At 41.9% G+C, this 18,873-nt stretch overlaps 1 protein-coding gene across 1 annotated transcript; it reads right to left on the bottom strand.

The window, feature by feature from the left end:
• Window positions 1-80: 80 nt before the first annotated feature.
• Window positions 81-17,174, bottom strand: hif1an (hypoxia inducible factor 1 subunit alpha inhibitor). Its single transcript, XM_056291662.1, has 8 exons — window positions 16,805-17,174; window positions 12,027-12,277; window positions 11,235-11,383; window positions 10,723-10,868; window positions 6,659-6,765; window positions 5,769-5,832; window positions 5,530-5,640; window positions 81-5,091 (listed from the first exon to the last, which is right to left on the bottom strand). Exons 1-8 carry the CDS (start codon window positions 16,982-16,984, stop codon window positions 5,035-5,037), a joined length of 1,065 nt encoding a protein of 354 aa, XP_056147637.1. The 5' UTR covers window positions 16,985-17,174; the 3' UTR covers window positions 81-5,034.
• Window positions 17,175-18,873: the final 1,699 nt, after the last annotated feature.

The raw sequence follows: 18,873 nt of genomic DNA, 5'->3' as shown, positions 1-18,873 counted from the left end.
TATTAAGGGAAAAGAAAAATCCAAACCTACATGGCCCTGTGTGAAAAAGTGATTGCCCCCCCCCCCCCCCCCCCCCCGTTAAAACATAAATTAAGTGTGGTTTATCACATCTTTGGAAAGCTGAGTTCAATTTCTCTAGCCATACCCAGGCCTGATTACTGCCACACCTCTTCTCAATCAAGAAATCACTTAAATAGGACCTGCCTGACAAAGTGAAGTAGACCAAAAGATCCTCAAAAGCTACGTAGATATCATGCTGCGCTCCAAAGAAATTCAGGAACAAATGAGAAACAAAGTAATTGAAATATATCAGTCTGCAAAAGGTTATAAAGCCATTTCTAAAGCTTTGGGACTCCAGCGAACCACAGTGAGAGCCATTATCCACAAATGGCAAAAACATGGAACAGTGGTGAACCTTCCCAGGAGTGGCTGGCCGACCAAAATTACCCCAAGAGCGCAGCGATGACTCATCCAAGAGGTCACAAAAGACCCCACAACAACATCCAAAGAACTGCAGGCCTCACTTGCCTTAGTTAAGGTCAGTGTTCATGACTCCACCATAAGAAAGAGACTGGGCAAAAATGGCCTGCATGGCAGAGTTCCAAGACGAAAGCCACTGCTGAGCAAAAAGAACATAAAGGCTCATCTCAGTTTTGCCAGAAAACATCTTGATGATCCCCAAGACTTTTGGGAAAATACTCTGTGGACTGACGAGACAAAAGTTGAACTTTTTGGAAGGTGTGTGTCCCATTACAACTGGTGTAAAAGTAACACAACATTTCAGAAAAGGAACATCATACCAACAGTAAAATATGGTGGTGGTAGTGTGATGGTCTGGGGCTGTTTTGCTGCTTCAGGACCTGGAAGACTTGCTGTGGTAAATGGAACCATGAATTCTGCCGTCTACCAAAAAATCCTGAAGGAGAATGTCCGGCCATCTGTTCGTGACCTCAAGCTGAAGCGCACTTGGGTTATGCAGCAGGACAATGATCCAAAACACACCAGCAAATCCACCTCTAAATGGCTTAAGAAAAACAAAATGAAGACTTTGGAGTGGCCTAGTCAAAGTCCTGACCTGAATCCGATTGAGATGCTGTGGCATGACCTTAAAAAGGCGGTTCATGCTCGAAAACCCTCCAATGTGGCTGAATTACAACAATTCTGCAAAGATGAGTGGGCCAAAATTCCTCCACAGCGCTGTAAAAGACTCATTGCCAGTTATCGCAAACGCTTGATTGCAGTTGTTGCTGCTAAGGGTGGCCCAACCAGTTATTAGGTTTAGGGGGCAATCACTTTTTCACACAGGACCATGTAGCTTTGGATTTTTTTCCCCCCTTAATAATAAAAACCTTCATTTAAAAACTGCATTTTGTGTTTACTTGTTATCTTTGTCTAATATTTAAATTTGTTTGATGATCTGAAACATTTAAGTGTGACAAACATGCAAAAAAATTAGAAATCAGGAAGGGGGCAAACACTTTTTCACACCACTGTATATCCGTGAAGACGTTTCGCCTCTCATCCAAGAGGCTTCCTCAGTTCGTGCCTTTCTGACTAGACCAAGCTAGTCTGACTGGCTGGTGATGAGACTCAGAATTTATCCTCTTTGGAGTCGTCAGAACTATAGATGTCCATGGCTCTTGTGTTCTGATGTTTACCAACGCCTGTCGCTAACAGAGCCATAGATATGAGTGGTAAAGAGGATAAATTCTGAGTCTCATCACCAGCCAGTCAAACTAGCTTGGTCTAGTCAGAAAGGCACGAACTGAGGAAGCCTCTTGGATGAGAGGCGAAATGTCTTCACGGATATATACCAAGTCCGGTTGCACTTGATTCAACTCCTTTGATTATAATGTACTATTTGCATATTTACTCTTTAGTAAATATGCAAATACGTGATCAGGAGATGGTCAAGCAATGATGGGATCCTGAAGATAGACTGAACATACTATATGGACAAAAGTATTGGGACACACCTCTTCATCATTGAATTCAAGTGTTTCATTCAGACCCATTGCCACAGGTGTATAAAATCCAGCAGCTAGCCATGCAGTCTGCATTTACAAACATTGGTGAAAGAATGGGTCGTTCTGAAGAGCTCAGTGAATTCAAGCGTGGTACTGTCATAGAATGCCACCTTTGCAATAAGTCAGTTCATGAAATTTCTTCCCAACTAGATATTCCACAGTCAACTGTAAGTGGTATTATTGAAAAGTGGAAGCATTTAGGAACAACAGCAACTCAGCCACCAAGTGGAAAACCACGTAAAGTCACACAGCGGGGTCAACAAGTGCTGAGGCGCATAGTGCGTAAAAGTTGCCAACGCTCTGTTGACTCAATAACTGCAGAGCTCCAAACTTCCTCTGGCATTAACATCAGCACAAAAACTGTGCACCGGGAGCTTCATGGAATGGGTTTCCATGGCCGAGCAGCTGCATGCAAGCCTTACATCGCCAAGCACGATGAAGCGTCGGATGGAGTGGTGTAAAGCACGCTGCCACTGGACTCTGGAGCAGTGGAAACGTGTTCTGTGGAGTGACGAATCACACTTCTCTGTCTGGCAGTCTGATGGAGTCTGGGTTTGGTGGATGCCAGAACGCGACCTGCCTGACTGCATTGTGCCAACTGTAAAGTTTGGTGGAGGAGGGATAATGGTATGGGGTTGTTTTTCAGGGGTTGGGCTAGGCCCCTTACTTCCAGTGAAGGGAAACCTTAATGCTTCAGCATACCAAGACGTTTTTATGCTTCCAACTTTGTGGGAACAGTGTGGGGAGGGCCTTTTCTGTTCCAGCATGACTGTGCCCCAGTGCACAAAGCAAGGTCCATTAAGACGTGGTTGGGTGAGTTTGGTGTGGAAGAATTTGACTGGCCCACACAGAGCCCTGACCTCAACCCCATCAAACACCTTTGGGATGAACTAGAACGGAGATTGCAAGTCAGGTCTTCTCATCCAACATCAGTGCCTGACCTCACAAATGCTCTTCTGGATGAATGGGCAAAAATTCCCAGACACACTCCAAAATCTTGTGGAAAGCCTTCCCAGAAGAGTGGAAGCGTTATAGCTGCAAAGGGGGGGTACCAACTCCATATTAATGCCGATGGATTTAGAATGGGATGTCATAAAAGCTCCTGTAGGTGTAATGGCCAGGTGTCCCAATACTTTTGTCCATATAGTGTAGTTCTGGAAGACCTCCCCTGAAGATGTACAATACATCCTTAATACTTTGTGAAGCATGGCAATATTCCCTCCTTTGACTCATACCAGTTCATTCGGTGTAGAAGAGCGACCAAACAACACTCCAAATACTGAGATTCTCAATGAATGGATACGAGGGTCATTTTGGCACATAAAGCACAACTGTTCCCTCAGCGATGTTAAATGGTATACTGTAGCGTGTTTTTATATAGCATTTCAGAGTGCTAACAGAAAAGAGACATCTTTCTAGACACTTTCCATTGCAATAGCCTTCAAAATACAGCTGAAGTAAACGATACAAGTACCTTTTTTTTAGGAGGTACTTAATTTACAGTATGTGTAATGATGAAGGCAAGTAAATTTAATTGGCTTTTGTTTTAATATGTGTATTTCGGCCCAAATATGCTGCACGGAATATAACCTTGTGAATGGTTATATTCACATTAGCGGCATACAGCAGCAGTACGTGGACCAGGTGGCGATAAATCAAATGGAAAATTTAAGAGCGATACTGAGGGGTCATATTTTCTGTATTATGGTGGCTACATAAGTTGTGTTACATCAGTTACAACTGATTTTCCCTTTAAATACATCACTACTGTCATGTAACAGTACCGCTAACAAAACATTACCACTAACAAAACATAACCACTAAATGCTTTCCCCTAATCAAAACGGTAGCTTATTTTTTGCAACATCAAAATTAGTTATTTGCAGCAGAAACGGCAATGTGCAATGATTTTTCAGTGCGCTCTATATCTTTTAAGTAATGTTCCATTTGTAGGAAAGCAAATTTTAACTACCCAATTAGGAAAACCCAATATTTTGTAAAAAATACAAATCAAACAAGCAATGGCAAACAAAATATAAGTGAAACCCTCAAAACAATACCTTGAGGTGATTTTTAGAAGCCAATTGTTTTGTTCTATTTTGTCAATAAAAACGGTCAATTGCGTCTCTTCCTAGTTTTTTTTCCAACATATTTTATCAGTTTTTGTTTGTTTTATCGAGTGCAAACTGAAACTTCTGCAATTCTTTGCTGCCGACATTGTTAGTAAGCCTACAAACTCAATGTAGCTTACAGACGGATAAATCAGTACTAAATGATGAGGACTGGATTGGCGTGCACCACATCAATCTTCAATGTGCTAATGAGAAAAGGCCGTTGATATCAAATTATTGCAGCCTGGCCGTGACTACATTACAGATGCAGGGATATGGAAAGGCCTCCACATTCTGCATTCAAGCCATCGTTATGTTGGTATTATGTGATTGGAAACATTGTCTGGTACACTTTACCATCTACATTTGCATCTATCGACCAGCAGCACACCCGTCAGTGGTGTTAAAGTAAACATTACCCCAAAAGCTCCACATCTGGGACCGCCTTCAGCAGTTGAGAAAGCTTCACCACTCAGTCCAAAGGGTGTGCTTGGAGCTGTTTAAGAATCTTTGATTACAATACTCTTGGGACAACATGTCACATGCAAATGTTTCTAAACTCCACTGGAGATGAGCTGATTTAGCTTAGGCGGCGGCGGTGGGGGGGGGGGGGGGACATCTGGAGGCAGAGCCAATTTTCATCGAGTTCCTGGTCAAATGGTTTTTCCTGCTGTCTGGATTTACAACGAAAGAAGACAAGTGAGCAATGCAGAGTGGTTTCAGTGTCTTTCAGGGTGGTCGCGTATCGCCATGCAATAGTAGCTCAAAAGTCAGAGTGCACTGCGTGCACGTACGCACACACGCACACACACACACACACACACACACAGAAGTCTTGTTTTCTCTCACACACACATTTCCAGCAGCAGTCTGGTAATTGCTTTTGTGATGGGGTTCTAACTCAGGTCCTGGTCATAACGCCCCTTGATCATCGTGTTCAGTAAAGGTCCAACCTACAAAGTAAGAGAAGAGATTTTCATGAGCTTAGGATTTTATCACCTGTGAGAGAAAAAAAAATACACCCGAAAGCAAAAACCAATAACTTGATGGATGTGGCTGAAGTTTCACATGGTGTCTTTTGATAAAGGCTTCAGACATCCTTTTCCTTTTTGTACTAAAATCAGGTAAGCCATAAATATTCCCAGTAACTGGGTTGCTGGAAGGGTCAGCATGCCACTGGGATTTAATGCATGCTCCATTCCCAACAGATGACCTAGATGCAGAGCAGCTTTTGAATCATATTTGATGATCCAGAAACTAAAGGGGTAAAATGTTGATACGTTCCACTTCGGGCATCAGCACAGTGATGCTGTGCTGATGCCAGAAAGATTATCTAACTCACAATTATTACTTAGCTAAGTAAACAAATGTTTAAAGGCAACTGCTTTTACTTCACGTGGGTCTCCTAATGCCTCTCCCAGCATCTTCTCAATATTTCTCATGATGGCCACCTTCTGGTGAGCTCGCAGTGGGTACTCTATCCTCTTAGGCGTGGGGGCACCCTGTTCAAATGAATCAGGATAATAAAGCTTTGTGGAGCATCATGAAATAGATAAACAGGTAAAAATCAATGTCAAAGAAGAACGATATTCAGCTGAATTAAGGTCTGGTAAATTCAAGTTCAGCAAACCTTGTACCAGAAGTTTACAGTGATCGTCACTCCACCACTCAAAAGAGACTCAATATGATGCCACCTACAGAGAAAGCAAAATACAGATGGATTTTTTTTTCACATTAATACAAACTAATCAAAATTTACAAGTCCCGCCTGACTGTTAAGGAGGGTTTTCTTTCTGCAGATTCTGTCTTTCCGCCATGAAAACTGACTAACACCTAAACTCAACAGCAGAAAGGCGGCAAGTCAAGTCTAATTTATTTGTATAGCCCTTAATCACATTCTCATCCTTATGACAGGTCAATGGATTAAATGAAACTGTGCAGCACCCCCTATCCTTAAACCACAGCAAGACACTGCAAGAGAGAAGGATAACAGGTGGTAGTGGTGAAAGTAGAAGTGGCGAGGTTAGGGGGGGGGAGCCCTCACACAGAAAGATCAGCTCTCCAACCACCCGTGTAGTGAGGAATATGGAGATACAACCAGGAGAGTCAGTTGGCTCTGCCTGTTAGGGCCAAAAATCTACAACTTTTTCATAGCACATATGCAAAGACGTCACCATCAGGTCATGCTTTCATGGGGCAACTTCATTCTGAAATAGACACACTAGCTGTGTTCGCTAAAATAGGAATTCAATGCCCATTAATCAAGTACAGTTAACAGTGATATTGAAAAATGTAATGATGATTTTCAAACAATGTTAACTAGTCAAATAAAAGGATGACATTAAAATAGAAAGAATATGAAAATGCTTGATTTGACAAGACATTCAAAACACACTGGCTGGCTAGTAGGGTATAAAGCTGCTTTAATGGTGGAGCTGTTCTGCAAGGCTAATGGTTGTATACATTTTCATACATTCATAGCCACTAGATCTGGACAGGCTGCCCGAAAGCACTTCTTACCAATACATGGGGATGTACAGCACATCTCCTGGGCCCACAACAGCCTCATAGCCAACTACATTTTTGAAATTGGGAAACCTCTCATAGTCAGGGTTATCAAAATCAACCTGAAAATGAAAGGGGGGGGGATCAAATTTCAAATATGAACATAACATTGATTTTCAGTTAAAACAGAAAATTGATTGGACTTACTTTCTGTGCATGTTTCTTCTTTTGATTTAGGCAAGTTTATTTGTCGCACGCATTTCACACACAGGCAATTCAAAGTTCTTTACGTAAGACATAAAAAGACACATCTCCCTTTATGCTCCTTTTAAATAACACATCCATCCATCCATTATCCAAACCACTTATCCAGCTCTCAGGGTCGTGGGGATGCTGGAGCCTATCCCAGCAGTCATTGGGCAGCAGGCAGGGAGACACGCACGCACGCACACACGCACACACGCACACACACACACGACTTCTTACGTTTCTACAGTTTGAATGGCAATTCTACCACATTACTTTTTGTTAATTCTCTGTTAACCCTCTAAAGTCTGCTATGATCTTGTTTGATTCTGATGTCGTCTATTAGATTTTGACTTACAGGCTATGAATACAGGCTAATAACACTGGACAACAAATATTTTGCTTCCTGAACACTTTTGGGTGTGTTTTATGGATTTTGGGCTGCTGATCACGAAAATCACCTTGACATTTTCCTATCACATACCGTTTTGAAGATATAGCCTATTTTGTGATTTCCCGTCATATTTTACGTCTACTAGTATATTGCCCACAAAGCAAGCTGTTTTAGCCAGTCCAAGCATGCCTGGGCATGCACTCGGTGTAGGTGCTATGCAAATGTTGTCTTGGGCATGCTTAGCCAGGTTAGATGCTGGCAGACAGGCTGTAAAAGCTGCTCACATTTACAGATGCTGTTTGGACGCATGTTGATGCACATGTTCTTCAGGCAACAGCATAGTGAGTATACTTAACAATAGGATTTACTGTCTTCAGGAAGATGTAATACAGCAGAAAAGTCTTGTCAATATTACAACAGCTGCGACACATTCTGTTACATCTGTGGTGAGTATACACTTAAGGCTCAAAGACACACGATGACTGCACTTATTAAGAAAGTCTATGAGCTCTACTTCGGATGTAAAATTGGTGACCAAGCGTCCGGGTGGCGTGGGAGTCTATTCCGTTGCCTACCGACACGGGGATCACCGGTTCAAATCCCCGTGTTACCTCTGGCTTGGTCTGGCATCACTATAGACACAATTGGCCATGTCTGCGGGTGGGAAGCCGGATGTGGGTATGTGTCCTGGTTGCTGCATTAGCTCCTCCTCTGGTCGGTCAGGGCGCCTGTTCAGGGGGGAGGGGGAACTGGGGCAAATAGTGTGATACTCTCACATGCTACGTCCCCCTGGCAAAATTCCTAACTGTCAGGTGAAAAGAAGCCGTTGGCGACTCCACATGTATCATAGGAAGCATGTGGTAGTCTGCAGCCCTCCCCGGATTGGCAGAGGGGGTGGAGCAGAGATTGTGATGGATTGGAAGAGTGGGGTAATTGGCCGCATACAATTGGAGAGAAAAAAAAGAGAGGGGGGGGGGGATTGGTGACCAAGAGAAACCCTGGGCTCCTCACATTTGTTGTGCAACATGTGCAGTCAACCCGAGACCTCGGAAGTCAATGCCATTTGCAGTCCCAATGATATGGCGAGAACAGAAGGATCACGTGACGGACTGTTACTTCTGTCTGACTAAGGTATCTGGCTTCTCTACTAAAAATAAGAAATCTATTGAATACCCCAACCTGCCTTCAGCCATGAGACCAGTGCCACATGATGACAGTTTGCCAGTACTGAAGCCACCAGACATTTTTTTTTTACTACTTTATTAATCCCTGGATGGAAATTCTTTCTCTGCATTTAACCCATCCTAGCTATGTAGCTAGGAGCAGTGGCAGCCGCCGTGCAGGGCCCAGGGACTAACTCCAGTTCATCTTGCCATGCCTCAGTCAGGGGCACAGACAGGAGTATTAACCCTAACATGCATGTCTTTTTGATGGAGCCTAGATGAGGCAGATGAAGACGCCACATCGCATGAACCAGATGTGGAAAACGACACTGATCCAGATGTTGAACCCTTTATACATGGTGATGCTCATCTGATAACACAGCCAGAATTAAATGACCTGGAGCCTCATGTATCAATCATGCAATGGGCAAATTTGTTCTGACACACCCATGGGATTTTTTAGCCCTGAGGTTTGTCTCAGGCACCAGTGTAGAACCTGGGTAACCCCGGAATTTAGACACAGATTGGCTAACACTGATGTCTTTGCAGGCCTGTGTGACTGCTCATTGCAAGATAGACAATAGATGTTAGGAGGAAGGAATTACAGATAACCATTACGCTTCACTACTGACTGTCAGACAATCTTGAGTGCTAAAAAATTCCATGGGTGTGTAAGAACAAATTTCCCATAGTAACAATTGATACATAAGGCTCCTGGTCAGGGACTTGGATTTGTCAAAAGCTAAAGCAGAACTACTTAGTTCAAGATTGCAAGGATGGGGTTTGCTGTCACCAGCTACAAAAAGGTATATCTTTCAGAACAGTCAAGAACATTTGACAAACTTCTTTATGCAGGTTGACAATCTCTGTTTCTGCACTGACATTGATGGATTTTTCATGGCTTTGGGTTGTGTGCATGACCCACAACAATAGCATCTTTTTATAGATTCGTCAAAGTTAAGCCTGAAGGCTGTCCTGTTACACAATGGCAATTTTCACCCTTCAGTACACACTGGCTATGCAGTACACATGAAATAAACCTACAATAACATGGAACTGTTGTTGAAACACATACAGTACAACAATTACGACTGGAATATCTGTGGTGATCTAAAAGTATTGACACTACTACTGGGAATGCAGCTCGGATATACAAAGTACTGTTGTTTCCTTTGTGAATGGGATAGCCGTGCTTAAGAGCCACATTACATTAAAAAGAACTGGCCGCTCTGTAAGTGTTTCGTTCCAGGGCAGAAAAGTGTGGCGCATAAACCACTTGTCGACCCAACAAAGATATTTCTGCCTCCTCTTCATATAAAACTTGGACTGATGAAACATTTTGTGAAATGAACAAAGAAGGTGATGGATTTCGCTATTTGAGACAGATGTTTCCAAGAATGACTGATGCCAAGATTAAGGAAGGCATTTTTGTTGGTCCACAAATCAGACAGGTCATCAGTGACAGGGAGTTAGAAGATCTGCTAGTGGGGCAAGAGAAAATAGCATGGAAGGCATTTAAGGATGTTGTTGAGAATTTTCTTGGCAACTACAGAGCACCAAACTACATTGAGTTGCTTGACAACATGCTTAAAGCATAAAAAACCATGAAGTGCAACGTGTCATTGAAAATTCATTTTCTGCATTCACACTTGGACTTCTTCCCTGCTGATCTTGGTGCAGTCAGTGATGAACATGGTGAAAGGTTTCACCAGGACATTGTGATCATGGAAAAGAGTTATCAGGGCAACTGGAATCCATCAATGCTGGCCAACTATCATTGGACACTGACACGAAAGGCACCAGATGCCGAGTACAAACTAAAACCAGCTGCAAAACATTTTAAGCTCAGCTGAACTAACACAATGTGTCAGCATCATTATGCAATTAAACATGTTAAATTCAATAAAGGTTATTTTAATGTTTCTCCAAATTCCTAAGTGATACAGCAAATCGGAAATGATTTACATGTTCATCTTGACATCCATCCGTCCATTATCTGAACCACTTATCCTGCTCTCAGGGTCACGGGGAAAATGGAGCCTATTCCAGCAGTCATTGGGCGGCAGGCGGGGAGACACCCTGGACAGGCCGCCAGGCCATCACATTGTCTATCATCGTCACTATTTTTTTTTTCAGGAAGCAAAACATTTGAAAAAATTTTGTTGTCCAGTGTAATGGATCAGAATAAGTAATGTAGGGAATTGTAGTGAAATACATCACTTGAGATTTTGCATAAAAAAATACGATATGAGTATTTTTGTGCATTCGTAGCTTACTTGGCTCTGTCTGTCACAGGGGTGGTGCACAGGATATGGATAGAGACCCTCAAACTGGTCTGGTGGGAAGAGGATACACCTTTTGTGACCTTTAATCTGTGCAAAGAAGTTTTGCTGCTCATCGTAATGTGCCGGTGTCACATTGCCTGTGGGGAAAGCAGAGCAAAGGAAATTTTGTTCTGGGTCAGTGATGGGAAAACGTTATGGCACATACCTTGAGTACATCTGTGTGTCACGATTTTATTTCCCAGGTAACAATTGTAGGGAAATGTTTTATCAGCAGTATTCAAATATTTGACTTTAGTGTGTCCACTTTAGTTGAAAAAAAAAACTGATAAAAAATTATGAACAGCAGTTAAACAGTTTTTCCATAAGACCATTTTAACAGTTGGTTATTATGAATAATCAACTGTTAAAAATTGCTAACGCAATGACAAACAAAAATCAACATACAGTAGCCCTGTGGGAGACATCACAGAGATACAACGGACAATTGTCCTTAAATTCCTTACCCTCCATGCCAATGAGCAGTAGGTTGGATGTCAACTGTCCCCAGTTTCTTTTGGCTTGCTGCTTGTTGATCCAGTTCCAGTTGAAGCCCAGGAAGTCCACAACAATCTTTTTCCCAACTGTATCATTCAGAGTCTGCTGCAGGTAAACCCTAGCGTTGCATGGAGAGAGAAATAAGTAATGAGTTTTTTTTTTTACATGCTAGACCCGGTTCCCAAATTACAACTGTTCCTACATTATTGATTTCTAAGGTCTCTCTAAATGTATTGAGTATGCATGAGTTTGTGTAACAGCAGTGGATCTTATTAGTTCAACAGAACACATCTCTTTCACTTTCAAATCGTAAAGGATAGTACCATAAAATAGGGAACCTGACAATGTAAATGTATCTATCATGGACCAAAGTCGCTATGACTTTGGTCCATGATGGATGATGGGAGTGTGTGTGAGTCAGAGGGAGGCGTCTCTTCAGTAATGGATCCACGTTTGTGCAGTTTGGCCAAAAGTCAAGTCACTCAGCAAATGCATCATCATTCCCTTCATGTTCCTGTGCTGCATAACATTTTATGAGACTAAACACCCTCCGCTGCAAAGCAAACCTGCAGCACAAATACTTAATATTCGATCTTTTCTCTGACATTGTGATTACATGGCCAACTTCAGTTGTCATTCAGCCTTACAGCAATTGAGGTAGAGCGAAAAGATAGCTTACATCTGAACGTTTCTGAATATGGCAAATCACTGAGCTCAAACAAACTTCTTTAGCATAAATAAAAATTAAACTAAAAAATTACCTCTCTTCTCCCCCCATTTCCTCAGTTTTATGCATTTTTTCTACAAATTCAGAGAATTTCATTTCCGTTCTTTGGGATTTGGGGATAAAATTCTCATAGTTGGTCATCTTTTTCTCATCATAGTAGAGGAATTTGTGGTTTTCTGCGATGTAAACATTGAAATCTCCATTCCCAATGTTCTCCTGAAGATACTCTATGTCCCATTTGAGAGCTGGATATACAAGATTTGTATCCGTTAAAACCACGGGTTCCTGGGGGAGGGGGGATAAAAAGCAGACATAAGGACATGCATGGCATACAAATGAATACTTATAATGCATAACTAATTCTTACACTGTAAACACAAATATGATCATTCTAAATAAAGCAATGAAAAATAATCAAACCTGTAATATATCCATCCTATCAGTCGTGTGCTAATTCATTCTGTTTTACAGCACTTTTCATAATGTTTAACAATGTTAAAGATCAAGCGTGACCATGCATTTGCCATCAAGGCCCTGCCTAAGGAAACCAGGTTGCAAAGTCATAATCAACTTTTTGCCTTTTTTTTTGTCTGTCACTGCAACTCGATGTTTCTAAAAATGCTTTATAAATATTATAAACTTAGCACAAAAAAGTAAAGAAATGTGTGTTTGGTGGATTGTTTCTTTGTTGTAACAATGCTTCTTGGCAATAAATCTTATACCAGGCACCTGATTGTCAGCACCTGGGGTACCAGAAGCTCAAAACATGAGTCAATAGCAACAGCAAAATAAGCTGTTTGGCATTGGCAGAGAAGATTTGGCAAATTTTTCATGGGCGCAACCCACATACTCAGCTCTGCTGCTCATCCCACAAATGCATGTTCCTTACAAATGTGGCCACATTTAGAAGAGAAATAAACAGGCTTTCCAACGGTATAAGATTTATTGCCAAGAAGCATTGTTGCAACAAAGAAATAATCTACCAAACACAAATGTCCTTACTTTTTGTGCTAAGAGTATATATATATATATATATATATAATATGTGTGTGTGTATGTGTGTATATATATATATATGTGTGTGTGTGTGTATGTATGTGTGTATGTATGTATATGTATGTGTATATATACACATATATATATACACACATATATATGTATATATATATATGTGTGTGTGTGTGTATATATATATATATATATATATATATATATATATATATATATATATCATAACTACTAATGTGCCCTTGCAGCTGTTCCTCACAATATGGATCTGGTGTTGTTGTTCGTTTTGTTTTGTTAATGGTAAAGATGGGTATAGCTGTTTCAACATCGGACACAAAGCGCGCGCGCGCGCGCACACACAGGGGTACGTTACATGAGGGGCCGAGTGCTACGTGACTAGACGAACGTAGCCAGTGAGCGCTGTCGCTGCCGGGTCTCCTCGCCGGCTTTCACGGTTTCGCTTTCACAGCGCAGACGAGCTCCAACTCCACTTTCTAATTTTACATCTCTCCGCAAGGTACCGTGGAAATGCTTTGTGGTGAAAGGGCAAAAAAAAAAAAGAAAAGAAAAGGAAAAAAACGGCCGTTATCCTCACACTTGGGCCGACCTGAGTGATTCTGAGCCGGAACACTTCGGCCGTGACTCGAATCTGAAGCTTGGTAGAAAAGTTCCGTATACGTTCAACCACCACTGACTGAAATGGCCGACGAGCGTTTCGGAGGCCAAATAACGAGGGGACTGACATAGTTTATACTAAAAGCAAGCTGCTTTATTTATCCTATTACCGTTGGCGATCATCATTGGCCTGGCTATTCCGCCGGTACAAAAATGAAGAGTTTTAAACCGAAATCGGGTCAAGAGTTCTGCTTGGAAACTGAACGCTTCCATACAGGTTCATTAAAGTCAAGCCGATACGACAGAGCCAATGGGGTGCTGGCAATCAAACCCACATTTGTTTGGTTTATTTATTCAACCTACGTCAACGCCTAATGGTTTATTTATCTAGCTTTTGTTGTCTAACTGTACTAATGGTGACAACACAGGTGTTCACCGGGCCAACTTAAAAGGACGTGCGTCGTGCGCACATACACGTAGAAACACTTGTGTGAACGTGGAGATTCACACGAATCGAGTCAAACCAAGTTCAATGTCATAATGATTCATACAGTGGGAGGCATGTCCGTAAACAATAGGGGGTCCCCCCCCCCTTTCCCATCCCCCTGTAAGTGTGACGGGTCATGGTGTTCTTTATCTTTGGTCTATTTGCTCTGCAAATTCTGGTGCACACCTAGTTTCCTGCTGGGTTTTTTTTTTTTAAATCAGACTTCAAACCGGACGCTTTAGCACAGAGTTTAAGATAGGAGAACAATTCAGTGCAGCCATACTGGGGACTAAACTAACTTATTCATCCTAAATGTCAGGCCATTTATATTCCCACTGCTTAATTAAAGTCCTTGAACAGGTCTGATATTTAATCGCTTCGGGGGGACGGGGTTCTGCTTAACCCACGTTTTGATTTTATGTGACGGAGAGATACGTTTTGAGGAAGGATCACACTTATAATAACGATGCTATAGCAATGTCAGTGCATTTCCGAGTTCTGATTTTGTGGCGCATGGCTTGATTTAACAAGGCTACAATACCCTTCTGTTGTGCTCTAAATTATTCTTGCAACAAATGGGCAAAAACTGACAAGTCGGTCGCCTACAGCACAGTCAGCATACACTGAGTGGGACATGTAAAGACTGACTTGTAGAATGTCTTTCCCAATGTGTTTGTAACAGTTATGACTATGAGGCCCAAACAAAAGAATAGGCCAATTTCTACCAAGGGATTTAAACTACAAGTGATGTCCTATATTAATGCCATCCACATGGCCTAGATTCAAAGGAGACCCACTGGAATTGGTTTATGAATGGAATTTCTTTTCATCTTGGAATCAGACCTATGACTGACAACAGGGCATTTCATGGCATTCAGCTTGGAAATGATTTCCTTATACCATATTTTCAGTTGGAGTAATATGATTGGTGCAGCACTAGTAGGCACACCTAGCACCTTTCCTTAAAACGCAATCAGTAAAAGGTTAAAAAAAAACAACATTCTCCTCAAATTCATTTGAATTCACCAAAATCCTCATCCAAGGCATCCGTGATTATCTTTATCATTGTCTTATGAACAAAACAGACAGCTACATGCACTACTCCTCCCCATATTTTCAACTTCACTTGCCCTCTGATATGCCCGACTCTTTGAAGAATGTGAAATATATTGAATGGTTTTTTTTCCCCCAATCTACAGAAATGTCCAAGATACGGACATATCTCTTATCTGATGATCAAAGCTCAGGTATACAGAGTGTGTCGCTGCCCTCAAAAGTAAAATGTTGAAACATGGAAACCCACATTTAGGAGGGGGGTTGCATGCAATGTTTTTTTTTTAATTCTTGTGAATGGTAAACAAGTTGTGCATTACCAATGGGTCTTGGATAAGGCAGGTGACCCTTTAGGCCATCGCACACTGGTGTCGACTGATCCAAGTCAAGAAGAACATTACTATTCACGTCAAGGTGGTGTCTGGCCTCGAGTCAAAGCATGTCTACTTGATGAGCTGTGAACTCTCAGAACATTGTTCTACTCCTAGGTATCAACGCTCCTACAAGCTTGTATTTTCTATGGGGAAAAGGTTTTTGCTGGTTTGACAGAACAGTGCTCTAAATACAGCATCTTCCATATTTGACAGGCATCATCTGGCCCTTTCCATGTGTGCTATAGGTGGCACTTGACTCAAAAAAAATCATTTGACTTGCTGTTTCTGCAGCGGTCTGTGCTAGCCTTTATGAGCATTTGATGATAAGTTGAATATTGTGATGGTTGCTGTCCAGGTCAGTGTGTTGACTTAATTCCCAAAACTTGACTTGTGCATTTATTTTTGCTATTGGTACAATTGCTGATGCTTATTGGAAGTTTGAATTAGCTTTTTACCTGGCCCAAACTCACTGTCCGAGAAATACAAAAACATTTGAATAAAGAGAATTATTCCCATGGCCTGGAAAGTTTTATTAATAGGTCAACTTAAGCAAGTCTACCCCAGAGCCAGAGAGAATAAAAACGTTAACCTATATATCACCATGATAGTGCAGGCCTATGGCACTTTGCCACTCCCTGGAAATACAGCAACAGGAAAAAGGCACCTTGACTCTTAGGAGTAGTTGCGAAAACAATGTTTTTCCTTTACCAGCACACATTATCTGTGTTAATGGTTATAAACATGACATCACAGGATAGGGAATGCATAGGATATGAGGGATGAACTCTTTCTCTTCTATTACTTAATATAGTTAATACAAACACAAAACAAATGGCCCTAAATAAAACGAGCCCAATTCAGTTGTGTTCCCTTTTGACATTCTTTACCACCCATACTTCGAAAAATAAAAGGAGAAGTGGGCACAAGTCGTACAGCTTGTGTGTTTTCAATTTCGGTTTATTCGCTTTAATTCGTTTTCTAACTCCACGTCGTGGATTGCAGGTATCTAGGATAATGGATAATGTTGCCTGTCACTTCTTTAATGATACTTCTGGGAATATAAAATAGGGGACAGTCAAGTCATCACATATAGATGGGAGTTGAGATAACTACAGGTGTGCGCGCCTGGTGTCAGGCCGGATTCACTTGACCATTCACATCCACTACCAGGCTTCTCCGTGTGATCACAACTCCGCAATTTCCTCAACAAATCAGCCCTAACGAGTCGAAACAACAACGTCACATGCGCCTGAAGTTTGAAGCCCGCGTCTTTACCTCGTTGTTTATCAGCATTTCTGCTCTGGGGTCCGTGTGGGACATTCTCGGTATGGGACTGGTTTGGAAGGGATACCTCCGAAGCTGGGACTCAGTCCAGCCCGTGTTCCGCACCTCGGAGAATGCGGCACCAGCTTCGGTCGCCGCCGGATCAGTCTCCACTACCGTCGCCGCTGCCATCGCCGCACTACCGATCCCCCGTCCTCTTCGCACACTTGGAGTCTTCAGCAGTACTTCTAAACTGGTTAGATTACAGGCTCAAGTCAAACCTTTGACGACGAGCAGGAACAACGGCGAGGTGTCAACGCTCAACCGACTGTGCAGCCAGCGCCTGTGCACAGCCCTGTTCCGTGTAGGTGTAAACACTGCGTTGTCAGGCAGAAAACAAACGACACTGAGGTACGCGGGCAATTCTACACGGCGTAGAACGGAACAGCGGCATCTGACGCACTGACTGACTCACGACAGGTTGACCCACCGTCTACCACTAGCTGCTTTCTGCCAGTAGATGGAGCCATTGTGCCGTTATTTGCTAGACCAGCCAAAGTGGAATTGAAACGTGAAGAAATACATTGCTTACAGAGAAAAGGTCTTGGCAAGTTCGACCTGTTTGCAAGGCGGTTGCAAAAATAAAAAAATCTTGTGAGCAGCCGAGTCATAGGCAACCCGCAACAACGCTATCGCAAGACATTCATATTCTATTCATTTCTATGACAAAAAAGGTGAAAATTATAATTTGATATAGAATTTTCAAAAGCTGAAAGTTTGAATGGAATTGTTATGTTCAAGTGCTTCTTGTGGCCCGAAGTTATTTTTTTGGCGATAGGAAAGCCCGCCGATTAGTGGCGCGCAAGTCAAAATCGTATGTATTCTAAATTTAGGTAAAACCTCCCTCCATCCTTCTGGATAGGCACAAACTTAACAAATTTATTTACATTATCAAGACTTCTTGCTCCATATGATTTTCAGATAAGTGGAGATATGTTTGTAGATGTTTATTTGTAATCTGAGGTTTTGCTGTACCTCTATTTTCTCAGCGGTTTAGTCAATTAAGCCATGACATTTTGAGAAAGGAATTTATCAGTCAATCAATCAATCAATCAAGTTGCATTTTTATGTAGCGCTTTTGTAGCCGCAACAGCCACCCAAATCATTTTACATTTCTGGTCAAATCTGAATTTCAGAAACCTGTTATAATAGAACGCAAGCCGTTTTCTGTACAATCGCTACCTATTTCGTATGCATAAGGCCACCCAAATGTGATTTAGAAAAATTGAGCACTATAAAGAAATATGGTGTGTACAGTATCATATCAATCCTACTCCCGCTGCAGCAATGAGGTCAACTGTAATGTAATACATTATGCATCTATGTGGCACAATATATCTATTAGCCTTTTAGATTTAAATCATCTGTATAACCGATTTCATATGGTGGAGAAGCTATGCCGCCACCCCACCCCATTCCTGCACGGGTGTACACACACACGCACAGTTACCAGCACCGTCTGTGCTAGTGGCTGGGAATTGTTGAAGAGCTGAACAAACACTTTTGAAATCCTGAGGCAATATTTAACTAACATTACTTCATTGATCACTGAAATAACACTCATCAGAGATAGTACTGTGCACTGTGCTCAGTGAACCGATCAATTGAACAAGGTTTGCTTTGCTTTGTCAATGTCAGTTTATTCATGTTAGGTTAGTTGGGGTGCCTCAAATCAATCGCTTTGATCAATGTTGTGCCTCAAATAATACTGTTTGCCTAAATAGGGTATTAAGACGTGCTTTTATGCGGGTCTGTATACTATTACTTCGAAGGCACGTTTTTTTAAGTAATCAATTTTTTTATCCACAGGACTCCTTTGAATTCTTCTGACAACACAACAGTAAAACTTGATTGTGTGGCAGGCTGTGTTTTCGTTTCCTTGTAATGGAGTTGGGTTTTATTTGCAGATTTCCATCTCTGGGAACTCATGATGATCTCCGGGGGGGGGGGGTTGGAGGGAGGGGGTCTAATGCTTGGTGTTTCCTCTGCAGACCAGTCAGCTTAGCTTATCCCTCTGATGC

This window comes from Lampris incognitus, chromosome 13 (assembly GCF_029633865.1).
Source record: "Lampris incognitus isolate fLamInc1 chromosome 13, fLamInc1.hap2, whole genome shotgun sequence".
Lineage (NCBI taxonomy): Eukaryota > Metazoa > Chordata > Actinopteri > Lampriformes > Lampridae > Lampris > Lampris incognitus.
Note: the sequence above shows the minus strand (reverse complement) of the source record. Positions and strands in the feature narration are given on the sequence as shown.

Coding starts and splice junctions, on each gene's coding strand:
- hif1an (XM_056291662.1), bottom strand. CDS start 16,984: ATGGCAGCGGCGACGGTAGTGGAGACTGATCCGGCGGCGACCGAAGCT. Junction 10,869..11,234: donor ACTGCTCATTGGCATGGAGG/GTAAGGAATTTA, acceptor CTTTCCCCACAG/GCAATGTGACACCGGCACAT. Junction 6,766..10,722: donor CCTGTGACAGACAGAGCCAA/GTAAGCTACGAA, acceptor TTTCATTTTCAG/GTTGATTTTGATAACCCTGA.